Here is a 16,052-nt window from a genome sequence, read left to right as displayed (position 1 = left end):
CAAGGTGGACGCTGAAGAGGGTGGCTACGGCTTGGTATCTTCTCAGATCCACTGGGGAATCTCCCACATTTAGTAGTCTGATGGGTACTTGTCCTCGGGATACACCGACTAGGCTCCTGGCAGCTAGAATGGGCAGGTCTTCGTCAGCTGGTAGAGGTTCTACCATAGCCTGGCAGTCTTGACCTTGGACGCCCATGCAGGCTCGGCACCATACTAACGTCTCAGTCCCAGGTTGAAGGCGTACATGTTGTGGATCTTTGATCCGGGCTCTGCAGATTTCTCCATTAGGGCCAGCAACCTTCTGTTGCGCCGCTAGGACCTGCATAGTCTCCTGAATTGCCTTCCGGGAACCGTTGGGCACTGTTGGTAGAGAGTTGTGGAGAGCCTTCAACACTTCAGGGTAGCAGTTGCAGAGGACATTGGTAAACTTAACCAGGGAGACGTTACCGTCTTCAGGCACTTGTGTCACCACTACGCCTTGCCTGGTTAACTCAGTGTCTCCAATGGTTAGTGTGGGTTCCCAGTAGCCGTGGATGGGTACGGTCTTCCCATTGGTAGCAATAATGTTCAAGTAAGCCTTGCGAGGCTGTGTTAAGGATGCTCCTCTTCGGCATCTCTCGAAAGTCGTACTTCGGGAGGGTGGTCACTTGAGAGCCGGTATCAATTAAGGCCGGTAGGGTGACTCCGTTGATGGTTACATGAACCATGGGGCGAGTCCCCACGAACCTGGGCATCCAGTTGGCATCTCGGGGACTTAAAGGTTCTTCGCTTGGAGGTCGCCCCGTAGCTCCAAGGGTTTGTCGTTTAACTGACAATATCCATCCTCTTCATGCCTGTATTTACGGCAGTAGCTGCACCGCTGGCGGGGTTCCTTCTGACTCCAGGTGTTGAGGGACTTTGCCTCCCTTGGGCGCGGTTTGACTGGGGAGTCACAAGGAGTGACTGACCGTACAGAGTCCCCTGGTGGTTTTCTCTGTGTTGAGGACACGGTTACTTCCAACTGAGAAAATCAGTCAGGTATTTTACTCATGGTGTCCGCCAGGTTAGTGACTTGTTCTGCTAGAACAGCAACTTCCGCAGACGGGGGAGGCAGTGATGTCGGCTGCATTGGATGACAAGCTAGAGCAGTGTCCTCCATTTCCACGGATTCAGGATCTTTCTGCGGTCCAGTGGGCAGTCGGTCCCCTAATATGTCAATGGCAATTTCCTTGAAATCAAGAAAGGAGGCCTGGGCATGTTGAGAAGAGATTATCTTTAGTTGACACCTTTGATTTCTATCAACAAGTCCATTAATGAATTGTTCCCTTAGGGTTTGGTCAGAGATTTCAGCCTTTTTGGGATCAAGGTGAGTTATGGCCTTCCATGTCTCCTGTAGGGAGAGGGCAAAGTCTCTGAGGGACTCTTGAGGCTTTTGTCTTTTCCCGAAGAATTTCTGCTTCAACTCTGAGGCAGTACATTTGTCAAAGGTGTTGCGCAGCCTATTGAGAATTTGGACCACATTCTGGCGCTGTTCTCGGGCCAAGACTTGACTTCCCGGAGAGCGGGTCCCTTTAACTGCCCGGTTAGAATGCCCACTTTCTGTTCCTCTGTGAGCGGATACAGGGCGAAGGTAGCTAACAACTTGGCTCTGAATTCAGGGAGAGTGTGTAATTCTCCCTTGTAGTGTGGTAACTAGGGGGCCCCCAGATAGTAAGGCATAGTCAGATGCATCATGGTGGGATTCCCGGGGACACTGGCTGTAGCAGGGCTGAAGGGACTCTCTGGCGGGCTTAACATGCTCAGGTACCCTGAGGAGGGACCAGGGGCCGGAATCTGCTCCAGTCCCGTATCCTCGTCGGGGGCTGACATGATTGAGCTAGCCTAATGAGGCCTAAGGGGAACTCAATGTCCGTTGCTATGGGCGATGGCCAGTACTGGGGAATCTGGCACTATAGAGCACAGTCACTATTGCCTGGGAGGTGAGCCAATTAACCTAGCGTCGGAAACAATCTCTACCCCCCTTTAACTCCCCAGCGGTACTCACTCAGGATCAGCCGGGGTGACAGGACAGCTCCGGTGCACAAAGGACTCCGTTCCCGATGTCGGCAGGCAGCCAGGATTCAGCGGTGTTCTCCTTCAGTCGCTAGGACTCTGCTGCTGGCAGGTTTCAGGCACGGCCTGCGCCGTAATCCAAGATGGCCGATTAAGCCTCTTCATTGCTGGCCTCCCCGCTCCAGCTCCTCCTCCACGGTACTTTGCGCCATGCACGTAGGGGGCCTCTGGGTTTCCCGCCAGTGAAGGTTTTGGCGGGCTGGAATTATTTGCTGTGCCACAACTCCTGAGGTAAATGCTTCAGGCACTGCAGGGCCGGATGTAGCAGGGCTGGTAAAGTTCTGTGGCAGGGATTAACCTCCGCAGCGCTGGAGCGATGCTCGACAGCGAGTGGCAGCAGTTTAATACAGTCAATGTGGAATATAGCACAAAGTCACTTGGGCCTAAACTCGGATGGCAGCAGGGTTAGGCAGCACACTAGATTTCTATAGAAAGTCTATAGTGCCAGAATAAGGCTTAGCAGTAGAAATCATGTTTGTGACGCCACTTGCAACATCCCCCACCGGGGCCTAGCCTTTTCTTGGGTCCTGGAGACAGCCAGGGCCCGGAATACCGGAGTGGCTGGCGGTTGCGGCCTAGGCACGCTAGTGTCACGGTGCTAGGTATGGGGACCGGAGGGCTGTCCTACAGCCTGGCAGGTCTCCAGCAGGTGGTGTTGGCAAGAAATGATGAGGGAGAGGCTGCTGTAGTAGTTCTCCCTGGGGCAACCCTTTGGGGTCTGGAGTATGAGTCCCTGTGTGGTGGATAGGGTGCCCGTGATGGTGACAGCCATAGTAGCAGGGATCAGATGGAGGCAGACGTTGTACAAAAATAACTTACAGTTCTTCATTGGAACCGACAGGAACAGTGGATAACGTACCAAAAGAATCTTGACAAATAGTAGCAGGCTGGGGATGCACTTGGAGAGGGAACCACAGGGATTAATCACCAGCCTGGATGCAAGGGCAGGCTGGGAGGTAGCTGTGTCCCAGTAGGATGCTTCAGCAACACGTCCTGGGTTACTTCAAATATCACCCTTGAAGGTAGGATGATACCCCTTTACTCTCACTAACTCCTCAGAGCTATACTGTCTCACTGCTCTGTCTGACTATTCTGTCTGACTCGACTAGACTGACCTCTAGAACTTTCCTGACCAGGGGTTTTATTACTCCCACTGGTCAGGTGGTGGTTACTCCTCCAATTGCATCCCAGCTTACAATACAATATAAGAACCGATGTGATTGGCTAATGGAAAGACATCACATTAAACAATTAACTCCTGCCTTCCCAGGCATAATCTACCGCTGCAGTGTTCCCCGTGTTGTGTAGTGACCTGCTGTGGGGTTGATCAGACTCCACACAGGTTGCAAGCTACATATTGGGACGTATTCGCAACAACCCCTCTGCCTTGCATCGACAGGGGTGTTGCACTAGCTTATTGCTACCACTTGCAAATATTTTGCCCTCTCCACCATCTTTACGCCAGTGGGGCATGAAGGGGCTTGAGTGGGGCATGGGCGGCCGGGTGTGGGGCGACGCGGGGTGTTACTGTCCTCGTGCCGACGCACTCACTGCTGCCGGCGACTTTTCTGCCTGGCGTGGAATACATACTATGCAGCTGGCTGCCCCGATTCATCAAGAGGCTTTTGCCTTTTGATGTACCGCGCTGCAACTATGCAGCGGCGGGGTTATCATACACTGGCGCACAAGCGCCAGTGTATGATAAATATGCCCCATTTTGATCTTACTTAGGTGCCTTGGACAACTTCTTTCTTGCTGTTTACAGCTTTCACTGTCAGGGTCGAGGTAGTGGACCCACTGTACCACTGCAAGCAATGATACAAGCCGACACCTAGGAGCGGAGTCTAAGTGGCACCCGGTTTTTACCAGAGCCTGTCGCAAAGTGGGTTGGACTTGCTGAGGCAGGATACCACCAGATCGCTCCACAGACTAAACTTGCTCGCGGTGACCAAGGCGAGGTACAGAGTCAACAGGCAAAATCGGAGTAGTTGTCAGGCGGAAGGTGAGGACAGGCGGCATAGGATCGGAGTCGGGGATTTAGCAGAAGATCAAGACAGGCGGCAAAGAATCGAAGTCAGGAACGTAGCAGGAGGTCACAACGGCTAAAACACAGGGAACGTCAGGGAACGCTTTCTCAATGGCATAATGGCACAAAGATTCGGCGGGCCATGAGGGAAGAGGTTGGCTATTTATAGATTGTCAGGTGGCCAGCGGCAATTAGTGGTGCGCTGGCCCTTTAAATCTCAGACTCCTGGCATGAGGATGGGACGCACGCGCTGGAGCGAGGAGACCGCCAGTGGAGCGCAGCGGGGTATGTGAACCTGCTGCTGGTGTGACGGGTCTTCTACCAACTCTTCCATGGCAGAAACATCAGTAGACACGGAGAGAGGAGGAGGTGGGCATGGATTTTGTCCATAAACAACAAGGAAAGGAGCAGCACCGGCACGACTCACAGTCCAGAGAGTTGTAGGGGAATTCTGCCCATGGCAGTAGAGTGGACCAGTCGTCCTGTTAGGTGGAGATAGCAGCAGCCCAAGGTCTGATTAACCCTCTCAACTTGCCCATTGGACTGTGGAGGGTACGCAGAGAAGTCCAGCATCACTTTAAAGTTGACCGCACAGGGATTGCCAGAAATGGGAAACAAACTGGAACCCATGATCTGAGACAATGTGCAGGGGAAGTCCATGAAGCCGGAAGATATGGAGGAATGAACAGGCTAGCAAGAGGAGGAGACGAAGGTAGACCAGGCAGAGGAATGAAGTAGGACACCTTAGAAAACCGATCTCTTACCACCCAAATGATTGTATTACTGGAAGAAGATGTGAGATCCATAATAAAGTACATGGCTATGTGAGTCCACGGGCAACTGGGTATCAGCAACAGCAGGAGCAGACCTGCTGGCTTGAGAAGTGACGACTTGTGAGGGGCACACAAAGTGCAGTAACTCGCAAAATCTCAAACGTCCTTGACCAGATCTTGCCACCAGTAGAAACGAGATATGAGAGCGACAGATCTCTTCACACCAGGGTGCCCAGCCACACTAGAGCAATGTCCCCATTTTAATATCCTCCTCCGTAGAGCGGATCGGACATAGGTCTTGCCAGGAGGAAGCTGCCGTAGATCCACAGGAGCGACAACAAACAACGTTCAGGAGGAACAATGTGTCTAGGAATGGGTTCTTCCCCAATTACGTCAGTGGCACGGGAGAGGGCATCGGCCTTAACATTCTTCTCTGCAGGACGGAAATGTATCAAAAAATTGAAATGGGAGAAGAAGAGGGACCAGCGAGCCTGTCGTGGATTGAGACACTAAGCAGTCTGGAAGGTACAGGAGGTTTTTGTGATCAGTATAGATACTGACTGGATGAAGAGCTCCCTCCAGAAGATAATGGCACTCTTCCAAAGCAAGTTTTATGTCCAGAAGCTCCCGATCACCAATAAAGTAGTTCATCTCTGCAGGTCTTAGAGAAGAAGCCGCACGTGAGGGTTCAACCTTTGGGCCCTTTCTGGGTGAGAACAGCTCCAGCACCAACTGAGGAGGCGCCAACCTTGAGCAGGAACTGTTTCTCAGTAGCTGGTTGAGAACAGGAGCAGAGGCAAAGGTAGAGTTCAGCTTGCAGAAAGCTTCTTCAGCCGCCGGAGGCCACAGCTTGGCGTTTCTCTTTGTCAGTGCCACAATGGGAGACACGAGGGAGGAGAAATGAGGAATGAACTGCTGATAGTAATTAGCGAAGCCCAGGAATCTCTGGATAGCACAAAGTCCTACTGGGCAAGGCCACTGAAGTACCGCAGATAACTTGATAGGATCCATCTGTAGTCCTTTGTCAGAGATGAGGTAACCGAGGAATGGAAGACTCTTCTGATGAAAGTGACACTTCTCGAGTTTGGTGCTTAGGCGCCTTAGAACTTGTCGTACCTGAATCTGATGGGACTCGAAGTCTGCAGAGAACACCAGGATATCGTTCAGGTAGACCACAACACAGTATATAGCAAATCTCTGAAAATGTTGTTGATGAACTCCTAGAATACAGCCAAACGGCATGACAAGATACTCAAAGTGCCCATTAGGAGTATTGAAGGCGGTCTTCCACTCATCGCCTTCCCAGATATGGATGATGTTATATGCCCCATGTAGGTCTAGTTTGGTAAAGATCTTGGCTCCACGTAGGCAGTCGAAAAGTTCTGTGATCAAAAGCAATGGGTAGCGCCTCTTCAGTGTAGGGTTAAGGCCACAATAGTCTATGCATGGACGGAGTGAGCCATCCTTTTTGGCCACAAAAAAGAACCCTGCATCGGCAGGAGAAGAGGACCTGCGTATTAACCCCTTCTGCAGGTCCTCCTTCAACAAGGTGGTCTCAGCAGATGATGCCTGGGCTGGTTCCTCCGTGAGGAACGCGGTGATGTTGGCAATGACCAGGTTGTTCCTATCCCAGAGGGGGGTGGCCCATGCCAGGGCTTTCCCGGAGAGTAGACTGACCACAAATGCCACCTTAAGCCTCTCTGTGGGGAACTGCGGAGGCATCAGGTCAATGTGCAGTGAGCACTGGGTGATGAAGCCCCTGCACGACTTGGCGTCTCTGTCATATTTGGACTGCATGGGGTTCAGTAGAAGGCAAAGTAGCTGCTGTAACGGATGGTGCCGTAGGAACAGGATGCTGTGGGTGATCAGAAACTGCTGCATGATGGCGGTGAGATGGGAAAGTTGCTTGTCTTGCACGGCAATCTGCTGGGACTTCTGAGCCACGATGGTGGTGAGGTCAACCAGTTTTGGCAAGGAAACCTTGGTGGGATCCATGGCCGGATTTTACTGTCAGGGTTGGGGTAGTAAACCCTGCGAGCGATGTCGCTAGCCGACACCTGGGAGCAGGATCTAAGTGACACCTGGTTTTCACCAGAACCCGTCACAAAGCCGGTTATACTTGCTGCGGCGGGATACCACCAGGTCACTTCACAGACGCGACTTGCTAACGGTGGCAGCCAAGGCGAGGTACAGAGTCAACAGTTGTTGTCAGGCGAAAGGTCAGGACAGGATCGGAGTCGGAAAGGAGAGGAAGGTCAAGACCAGCGGCAAAGAATCAATGTCAGGAACATTGTAGGAGTTCACAACGGGTACTGCACAGACAGTAAGGGATTGCTTTCTCAATGGCATAAGGGCACAAATATCCGGCGGAGCATAAGGGAAGAGGTTACCTATTTATAGATCAGATGGCCAGCACCAATTAGTGGTGCACTGGCCCTTTAAATTTCAGACGGCCGGCACACAAGCTCTAGGAGGCAGGCGTGGGTTGCAGCGAGAAGACCATCGCTGGAGCACGGCGAGGTAAGTGAACCTGCTGCTGGCGTGAGAGGGCACAGGGAGGCACATTGGTGCGCCTGCAACCTGGGACATGGGTCGCAGGAGCCCCCGTGACATTTGCTTTGTGCTTCGTTTTTGTTTTATTTTGAAATTGAAACTTGTATGAAAAAAAGGCTTGGTTTCATGCACAACCAGTTAGGGAGGGCAAACTGCTATAGTAAGTTTTGGATGTTTCCCTTTATAGATCTGGTGGAGCAACCCCTAGTAAAATTCTTAGGCCTCTCAAGACATTTAGTTAAGGGGTATACAGGGTCAAAGATTCATCTGCCCTGAGTGAAGGACAGATTTTATAGTGTCCAAGTTGGGGGTTAAAAAGAACCTTCTTCATTGTCTGGTGACTTTTCCAATTTTCACCATTTTTTTGTATCAGGGTGAAGATGTGAAGAATATTACTGCTCCAGAGACATATGTGAGGGGCGATGAGCGATGTAAGGAGGAGATTCCTACAGGTAACTGCCCAGGTGAGTAGTAACCACTAGATAAAGCAGAGACGAGTGATAACACAATACAGAACATGGAGACATAGACTAAGAAAAGCTGGAAGGTGGGAGCTATGATGGTCAGGAATACTGCTCACCAGGACCTCGGAGGAGGAGACTGAGATGTTACATCAGTAATAATACAGAACCTTTTGGTGCACTGGAAAGAGTTTTCTCACAGCCAATGTTCATTTTTTGCAGATGACTGTACCAAGAGCTCAGAGGAACATATGATATCAGAATCTGAAGCAGAGGAACCTTATATGACAGAAGATACATCCGAAGAGCAGGACAACATCCCAGATGAATCCTCAGACCTTCACAGGACCAATCCATCTCCTGATCCTATTAAATTGGATCCATCTACAGAATCATCAGGAACTGCAAAGAACATTATCATAAGTCATACAGAGGAACTGCTATTTATATGTTCAGAATGTGGGAAAAGTTATACAGGAAAAATAAATCTTTTAAGACATCAAAGAATTCGCACGGGGGAGAAGACGTATTCATGTTCAGAATGTGGAAAAAAAAATCAGTTCCAGAAATCATATCTTGCTAGACATCAGAGCATTCACACAGGAGAGAAGCCGTATTCATGTTCTGGGCAAACTGCTATAGTAAGTTTTGGATGTTTCCCTTTATAGATCTGGTGGAGCAATCCCTAGTAAAATTCTTAGGCCTCTCAAGACATTTAGTAAAGGGGTATACAGGGTCACAGATTCATCTGCCCTGAGTGGAGGACAGATTTTATAGTGTCCAAGTTGGGGGTTAAAAAGAACCTTCTTCATTGTCTTGTGACTTTTCCAATTTTTCACCCTTTTTTTGTATCAGGATGAAGATGTGAAGAATATTCCTGCTCCAGAGACATATGTGAGGGGCGATGAGCAATGTAAGGAGGAGATTCCTACAGGTAACTGCCCAGGTGAGTAGTAACCACTAGATAAAGCAGAGACGAGTGATAACACAGAACATGGAGACATAGACTAAGAAAAGCTGGAAGGTGGGAGCTATGAGGGTCAGGAATACTGCTCACCAGGACCTCGGAGGAGGAGACTGAGATGTTACATCAGTAATAATACAGAACCTTTTGGTGCACTGGAAAGAGTTTTCTCACAGCCAATGTTAATTTTTTGCAGATGACTGTACCAAGAGCTCAGAGGAACATATGATATCAGAATCTGAAGCAGAGGAACCTTATATGCCTGATCCTATTAAATTGGTTCCATCTACAGAATCATCAGGAACTGCAAAGAACATTATCATAAGTCATACAGGGAAACTGCTATTTATATGTTCAGAATGTGGAAAAGGTTTTAGGCAGAAATCACATCGTACCAAACATCTGAGAATTCACACAGGGGAAAAGCCATTTTCATGTTCAGAATGTGGGAAATGTTTTCCACGCTTCGGATGTCTTGTTAGACATCAGAAAATTCACACAGGGGAAAAGCCGTATTCATGTACAGAATGTGGGAAATGTTTTCTAACCATGAGAAATCTTGTTAGCCATCAGAGCATTCACACCGGAGAGAAGCCATATTCATGTTCAGAATGTGGGAAATGTTATAGCCAAAAATTTAATCTTAACCAACATCAGAGAAATCACACAGCAGGAAAGCCATTTTCATGTTCAGAATGTGGAAAAGGTTTTATTCAAAAATCACATCTTAACCAACATCAGAGAATTCACACAGGGGAAAAGCCATTTTCATGTTCAGAATGTGGAAAAGGTTTTAGCCAGAAACCACATCTTGCCAAACACCAGAGAACTCACACGGGAGAGAAACCATTTACATGTTCAGAATGTGGAAAATGTTTTTCCTGCATTGAAAATCTTGTTTCACATCACAGAAGTCACACAGGGGAGAAGCCATTTTCATGTACAGAATGTGGGAAATGTTTTGCCCAGAAATCAGATCTTGTTAGACATCTGAGAAGTCACACAGGGGAGAAGCCATTTTCATGTTTAGATTGCGGAAAATGTTTTTCTCGGAAACCGGATCTTGCTAACCATCAAATGAGCGTACACAGTGGTAAAGCAGAATTCACGTTATAAATCAGGGGGAAATGTTTTGGCAACAGATTGCAGATGTTTTGGCCTTAGATTGTGTGACGTACTAAGAGGAACACGTTAAAAAACGAATGATTCCAAGTCATATCTATATTTAATTTTAAGATCTAAGAATTTGTTACTAGTTACCAGACAATTACTATAAAATATAATTGTCGCTGCCTCATCTTTAAAGAAATGATAATGATGAAACAGACAGCTTGGTCTCTCTTTATAGCGGCTGAAGAAATCAGAAATAACTTCATTATACACCTTAACACTAGGGATGGACTTGGCCCTGACAGTGTTTTCTGATGTAGTGCTGAGGCTTTTCCACATTTCCTGCTGAGGCATCTCAGGATTGATAGCAGTGCAAAAGTGACACTACATGGAGCACAGGCTGCCAAAAATGCAGTTTGTCCTGTAGTCTGAGGAAGATAGAATAAAGAGAAGTTCAACTAGAAATCTAACAGCTTAAAGAGCGCTATTAGCTGGAACAGCCTTCCCCTTTCCCTTTTTGGCAGGATAGCGGTGGTAAAAATGACTATCCTGCCTAAGCTGCTTTATGTTTTCGAGACGTTACCAGTATCGGTGTCACCGGGCGCTATTACACTTTATATGGGTGAAGAAGAGACACAGGATCTCTAGGACTGTTTTGATCTCTCACAAATCCAAGGGGGGTTTATCGGTGCCGGATATAACCAGGTATTACTGGGCGACACACTGGCGACGTATTCCGGCATGGTCCACCCTGTTGGCATTTTATAAATGGATGGAGATAGAAAAATTGTGGTTGGCTCCCTTTCACCCTAACTCCTATTTCTGGCCTAAAGAGGCACTTGCATTACCCAGCTCTCAGCTAGGCCCTATTTCATTCACAATAAAATTACGGAGGGCCTGTTTGAACAGGTTTCCACTGGTATCTCAGTGTTCTCCTGTGCAGTCTTTCTTACACACTCCCTCTATGCAGCAGGCAGGAAATCAAACCCTGGCATGAGAAGGGATTATTCAGGTTTGCAGACATTGTAGACTACCGAGATAGGAAGATCTTGCCCTTTGACGCCTTACAGGACAAATTTCACCTCCTGCCCTCGGCCAATCTCTATTACATACGCATTAGACACTTACTGCAATCTTTGGATAGTACCGAGACGGTCTCAGTACTGCTACCCACACCTCCGGCCTTATATCAGATATCTACATGATACTATTGCACCCAAACTCAGATGAACCTATCGCACACCCATACATGGCCAAGTGGGAGGGCATAGTGGGGGACCTATATCACAAGAAACATGACAACTGATTTGGCAAAGGGCGGCTAAAACCTCCTTATTAACCAGTACAAGCTAATGTCGCAACAGTATCATACTCCATCCTTGTTTCATAGATTATTCCCAGACATGCGGACAATTGCTGGCGATGTGGCTCAGTTGGGGGGACTCTTCAACACATCTTCTGGACATGTCCATTCATGCAGCCTTTTTGGCAGGAGGTGAAGACTCTCCTCCAGGCGGTGGTAGCGGTGGATATTCCACTCTCTCCTTTATTTTACCTGTTGAATGTCTCCCCTCAGCCCATGGCCAAGACAGCTAATAAACTGAGTTTACACATACTCACAGCTGCGAGGTGTTTGATAGCGCAATTCTGGGAAAGGCAAGCCCCTTCCCTCTGGAATGGACCTACTCTCCAGGGTAAGGGAAACTCGCAGTATGGAATCCCTGACTGCCTCCCTGAATAATCGCATTTCATTATTTGATAAAACATGTGAGCAATGGGATCGCTTCTGGGTAGAAGAGCGGGCGGGAGAGTGATTTGGATACCCCCTTTTGTTTCTACCAAAATGTTATTTGTTGTTATTGTTAAATATAAATGGCTTCCCTCTATCTGTTCTTTTTTTTTTTTTTGTCCTTTTCTACGTCCTCCAGGTCCCTCCAATGTAGGAGAAAGATATCGCAATTTGAATCTACCCACAGATTTTTAGACGGAGAACTGTAGAAATGAAATATCTTGCGGGACTTGGGCCTGTTTGGTATAATTTTAATGGCTTCTTCTGTATAGCTTTAATATTATGGGAACATTATACTGTTAGGCTTAGGTTTGAAGCCTCTTGTTATCCCAATGGAAAGTGCAATTGTTAATATTCCATGGGAAAAACTCTGTCTTACTCTCGTATTATTATTGAAAAACTTCAATGCATAAAATGTACTTGATAATTCTTGTTTGAAAAAGGATAATAAAAATGCAATCATAAAAAAAAAAAAGAGCGCTATTAGGCCGTCACAGAGAACTAATCATCTGCCACCCAAGCACTAGAACTTCTGGATTATATTAACAGACAGTTTTTTATATCGACCCCGAAGTAGAATTTTCTGGCTTTTGGAAGCGCGAGCGTACTCGAGTCCTAGAGGCGCGCGCCAGCTTTAAATGATTTTGCAACATTCCTGAGTATTCCTGCGTTCCAGTGTGTTCCTGTGTTGCCGTGTTCTTGTGTTACCAGAGTCCCTCCGTGTTTCTGTGTTACCAGAGTTCCTTCGTGTTGCTGAGCTCCTGATTTCCTGTGTCCCATGTGCCGTGTGCGGATTGGACATGACCTTGCATCTCTGCCGCCTGCCCTGACCTTGTGCCTGGACCCTACCACGAGACTGTCTTCCGCTAAGGTACCTCGACCTCGGCTGCCACCACGGGCTAGTCACACCTGTGGAACGACATGGTGGTACCCTGCCTCAGCAAGACCATCTTGCTTTGTGGCGGGCTCTGGTGAAGACCAGATGCCATTCAGATTCCGTCCCAGGTGTCGGCTAGTACCATCTCCCGCGGTGGTCCAGAGGATCCACTCATCCCGAATCCTGACAGTAAGATCCGGCCATGGATCCTGCTGAGGTTCCGCTTTCCGGTCAGCCCGATCTTTCCACCATCGTGGTCCAGCAATCCCGGCAGATTGCCGCTCAACGCAAACAGCTGGGACAGGTCACCGCCATGCTGCAACAGCTGCTGGCCGCTCAACATCAGCAACAGGTTCCTGAGATTGCTTCCGCAGCTGCTGCTACTCCAACCTGTCTTCCTGCAGCTGAACCTAGGCTACGGATGTCTATGCCCAACAAGTATGATGGAGATCCCAGGCTGTGCAAGGACTTTGTAACCCAGTGCTCCCTGTACATAGAACTTATGCCGTCTCAATTTGTCACGGAGCGATCCAAGGTGGCATTCATCGCCAGTCTCCTCTCCGGGAAAGCCCTGGCCTGGGCTACCCCTCTTTGGTACAGAGACGACCCGGTCACGGCTACGCTTGCGTCATTTCTGGCGGAGCTTCGGTCTGTGTTTAAAGAACCTGCACGAGCCTCCTCGGCTGAGACTGCACTGTTGAATCTGCCCCAGGGGAACTCTTCCATGGGAGAATATGCTGTCCAGTTCTATACCCTGGCCTCGGAACTCTCCAGGAACAACACGGCCCTGTCCTCTCACGTTACAGACGCTCTGGCTGCTCGTGATCTGCCGTCTACCCTGAGTGGTCTCATCACCCTGGCCACCCGGATTGACGTGCAGTTTAGGGAGCGTGCCGATGAGTTATGAGTGAAGCAACCCCAAGCCCGCCCACGACGCCTTCCCCACCTGGCTCCTGCTTTCCAAAGGCCGCTCCAGCCTCCAGTCGTATCATCTGCAGAGGAGTCTATGGAGGTGGACGGAGCCAGACTCTCTTCCCAGGAGCATATCAGAAGACGTCAAGGAAACTTTCTTGGGTCTTGCGCTATCCGTCCCCAGCGTCAGGGAAACTCCAGCAGCTAGGGTTCTTGGGAGAAGTGTCCCTAGCTGTAAGCAAAGCTTCTGCACACCTCATGATTTCGGTGCTTCTCAGCATTGGCACTGGTACTCAGTTCCAGTTATCTGTCTTCTTGGACTCCAGTTCTACAGGTCGGTGTGCTGCAGAAGGAGACACTGTCTTTTTATTTGCTAATAACGGGGGGAGATCCTTCAGTGGGGTCCTGATTGCCAATCTCGCTGTGTGGAGATGCCTCATCCAGTGCCAGTCTTGGTTTCTTCTGTGATTCTCAAGCCCCTGGAGGGTCTTCCCGTCTGCTATAAGGACTTTTTTGACGTCTTCTCGAAGAAGCAGGCCGAGACATTGACGCCTCACCGCCCCTATGACTGTCCTGTGGATCTGCTGCCGGATACATCCCCTCCACGGGCCGCGTGTACCCACTCTCCGTACCAGAAACCGCAGCCGTGTTGGACTATATCAAAGAAAACCTGAAGAGGGGATTCATACGTAAGTCCTCTTCTCTGGCTGGTGCAGGCTTTTTCTTTGTGACCAAAAAAGGACGGGTCACTCCGTCCATGCATCGACTATCGTGGTCTAAACAAGGTAACAATTAAGAACCACTATCCGTTGCTGAAAAAACTTGGAGGGGGGTGAGGGGTGAACAGCGCTGCATACCTATATTTGCGGGTCATATATGTTGTTGTCTGTGGCCAGCCAATCGTGTAAGGCAGGGGTGTGCCGGTAATCAATTCAAACAGACCATATGTTATTGAATTGTTCATATCTGCCCTCGTCACTCGCCTTCAATTCCTCCATGTGTTTGATTGAGTCAAGCTCCTCTATCCATTTCAACCTGGTGGGTGTCTCGGTCGATCTCCAAAGTCTGGGGATTATTTGTCATGTGGCCATAAGGAAGTGGCGTAGTGCTTTTTTTTTTGTATTTAGCGATAGTTCAAGAATACATGGATAGGAGCGCCAACTCAGGGGTTGGAACAATCTTTCCTTTGTAGATCGTGTTGCAGAGATCGAAGACAGCCCGCCAGAGATCCTGGATGGGCCCACACTCCCACCAAATGTGGAGCATGGATCCCACTCCCGCTCCACAACGCCAGCAGGTGTCTGGGACAGAGGGGAACTGTTAGGGTTGAGTAACACAGAAGACAGGGGATAGTGTGCCCTCAGCTTGCCCCAACCTCTGTCCCTTCCTATAGCCCCCCCCCCCCACACTAAACTCTGGGGCGACTACTTGAAGACTCGAAATACACTGGATAAGTGTGGGATGGGAAAACACGAACAGACTGACAAACATAAAACAAAGAAAACTGGTAAACTAGCCGGAGTCACAACAAGAGTTACGTCAAGAGCAAAATCAGTAAGCAAAGAGTCAATGTCCAAAAACTAGCCGAGATCACAACAATTCAGACACAGAGCAAGTCAAACTAACAGCAAAGAGCAAGTGAAGAAAGGGATTTCAAACACTGGCACAGGTGACTAGTGAAGCTTCAATTTATGCAGCCAGAACAGCACCTCCAGAAACTGATAGGAGCTGGATAACTGGGAATTCACCCCTCATGGTGCAGAATAACCAAGCACAACAGCAGGTACCACAAGTCCCAGCAGTTCCGAACACAACTCCTAGACAGCGCGAGATCTTAGCAGCCACTGCCCGGGGCGCACGCCAGAGACCGCTGGTAGCAGACGAGAGGTGGAGTTTGCACCTAACAGTACCCCCCCCTCCTGACGGGGGGCCTTCGGACCCCTAGATCGTAAAGACGTCTTCTCAGGATGGGCCTGATGAAATAACCTGAGTAACGGCAGGGCATGAACATCTCTAGCCGGAACCCAAGACCTATGACTCAGGACCAAATCCTTTCCAATGGACCAGGTACTGCATGGAGTTACCTACCCATCTGGAATTCACAACTTTTTTCACCTCAAACTCCAAATTCCCCTCCACAATAGATGGAGAAGGAGGGTCAGGAAGAGGCAAAACAGGCTCAACATAGCGATTCAGAAGACTCTTATGGAAGGTGTTATGAACACCCAACCCTGCTGGAAGAGTAATCTTGAAGGAAACCGGGTTAACAATTTGAGTAACAACAAAAGGACCTACAAACCTGGGCAAACTTCAAAGAGGGGACCTTCAATTTAAGGTACTTTGTGGATAACCACACTTTATCCCCCACCACAAACGTATCAGAGTTAGTGTGCCTTCTTTGAGTCTGTTGGACCATAGAATTTTGTGCCCTCTGAATATGCTGCTGAACTTGTGACCAGAGTGTGCGCAACTTGGACGTAATAGCTTCCGCCCGAG

General features: G+C 48.9%; 1 protein-coding gene and 1 pseudogene across 1 annotated transcript in view; both read left to right on the top strand.

The window, feature by feature from the left end:
* The window catches only part of LOC140066024 (uncharacterized), a 110,543-nt gene extending 98,348 nt beyond the window's left edge, over positions 1-12,195 (top strand). Inside the window, exons 10-12 of the mRNA XM_072113588.1 lie at positions 8,127-8,545; positions 8,760-8,850; positions 9,065-12,195. Coding sequence (XP_071969689.1) covers positions 8,127-8,545; positions 8,760-8,850; positions 9,065-9,984 — 1,430 coding nt within the window. The 3' untranslated portion in view covers positions 9,985-12,195. The remainder of the gene's footprint in view (positions 1-8,126; positions 8,546-8,759; positions 8,851-9,064) is intronic.
* LOC140065238 (uncharacterized) overlaps positions 1-16,052 on the top strand; it is a 160,437-nt pseudogene that overhangs the window by 20,942 nt on the left and 123,443 nt on the right.

Source organism: Engystomops pustulosus, chromosome 6 (genome assembly GCF_040894005.1).
Source record: "Engystomops pustulosus chromosome 6, aEngPut4.maternal, whole genome shotgun sequence".
NCBI classification, from domain to species: Eukaryota; Metazoa; Chordata; class Amphibia; order Anura; family Leptodactylidae; genus Engystomops; species Engystomops pustulosus.
Note: the sequence above shows the minus strand (reverse complement) of the source record. Positions and strands in the feature narration are given on the sequence as shown.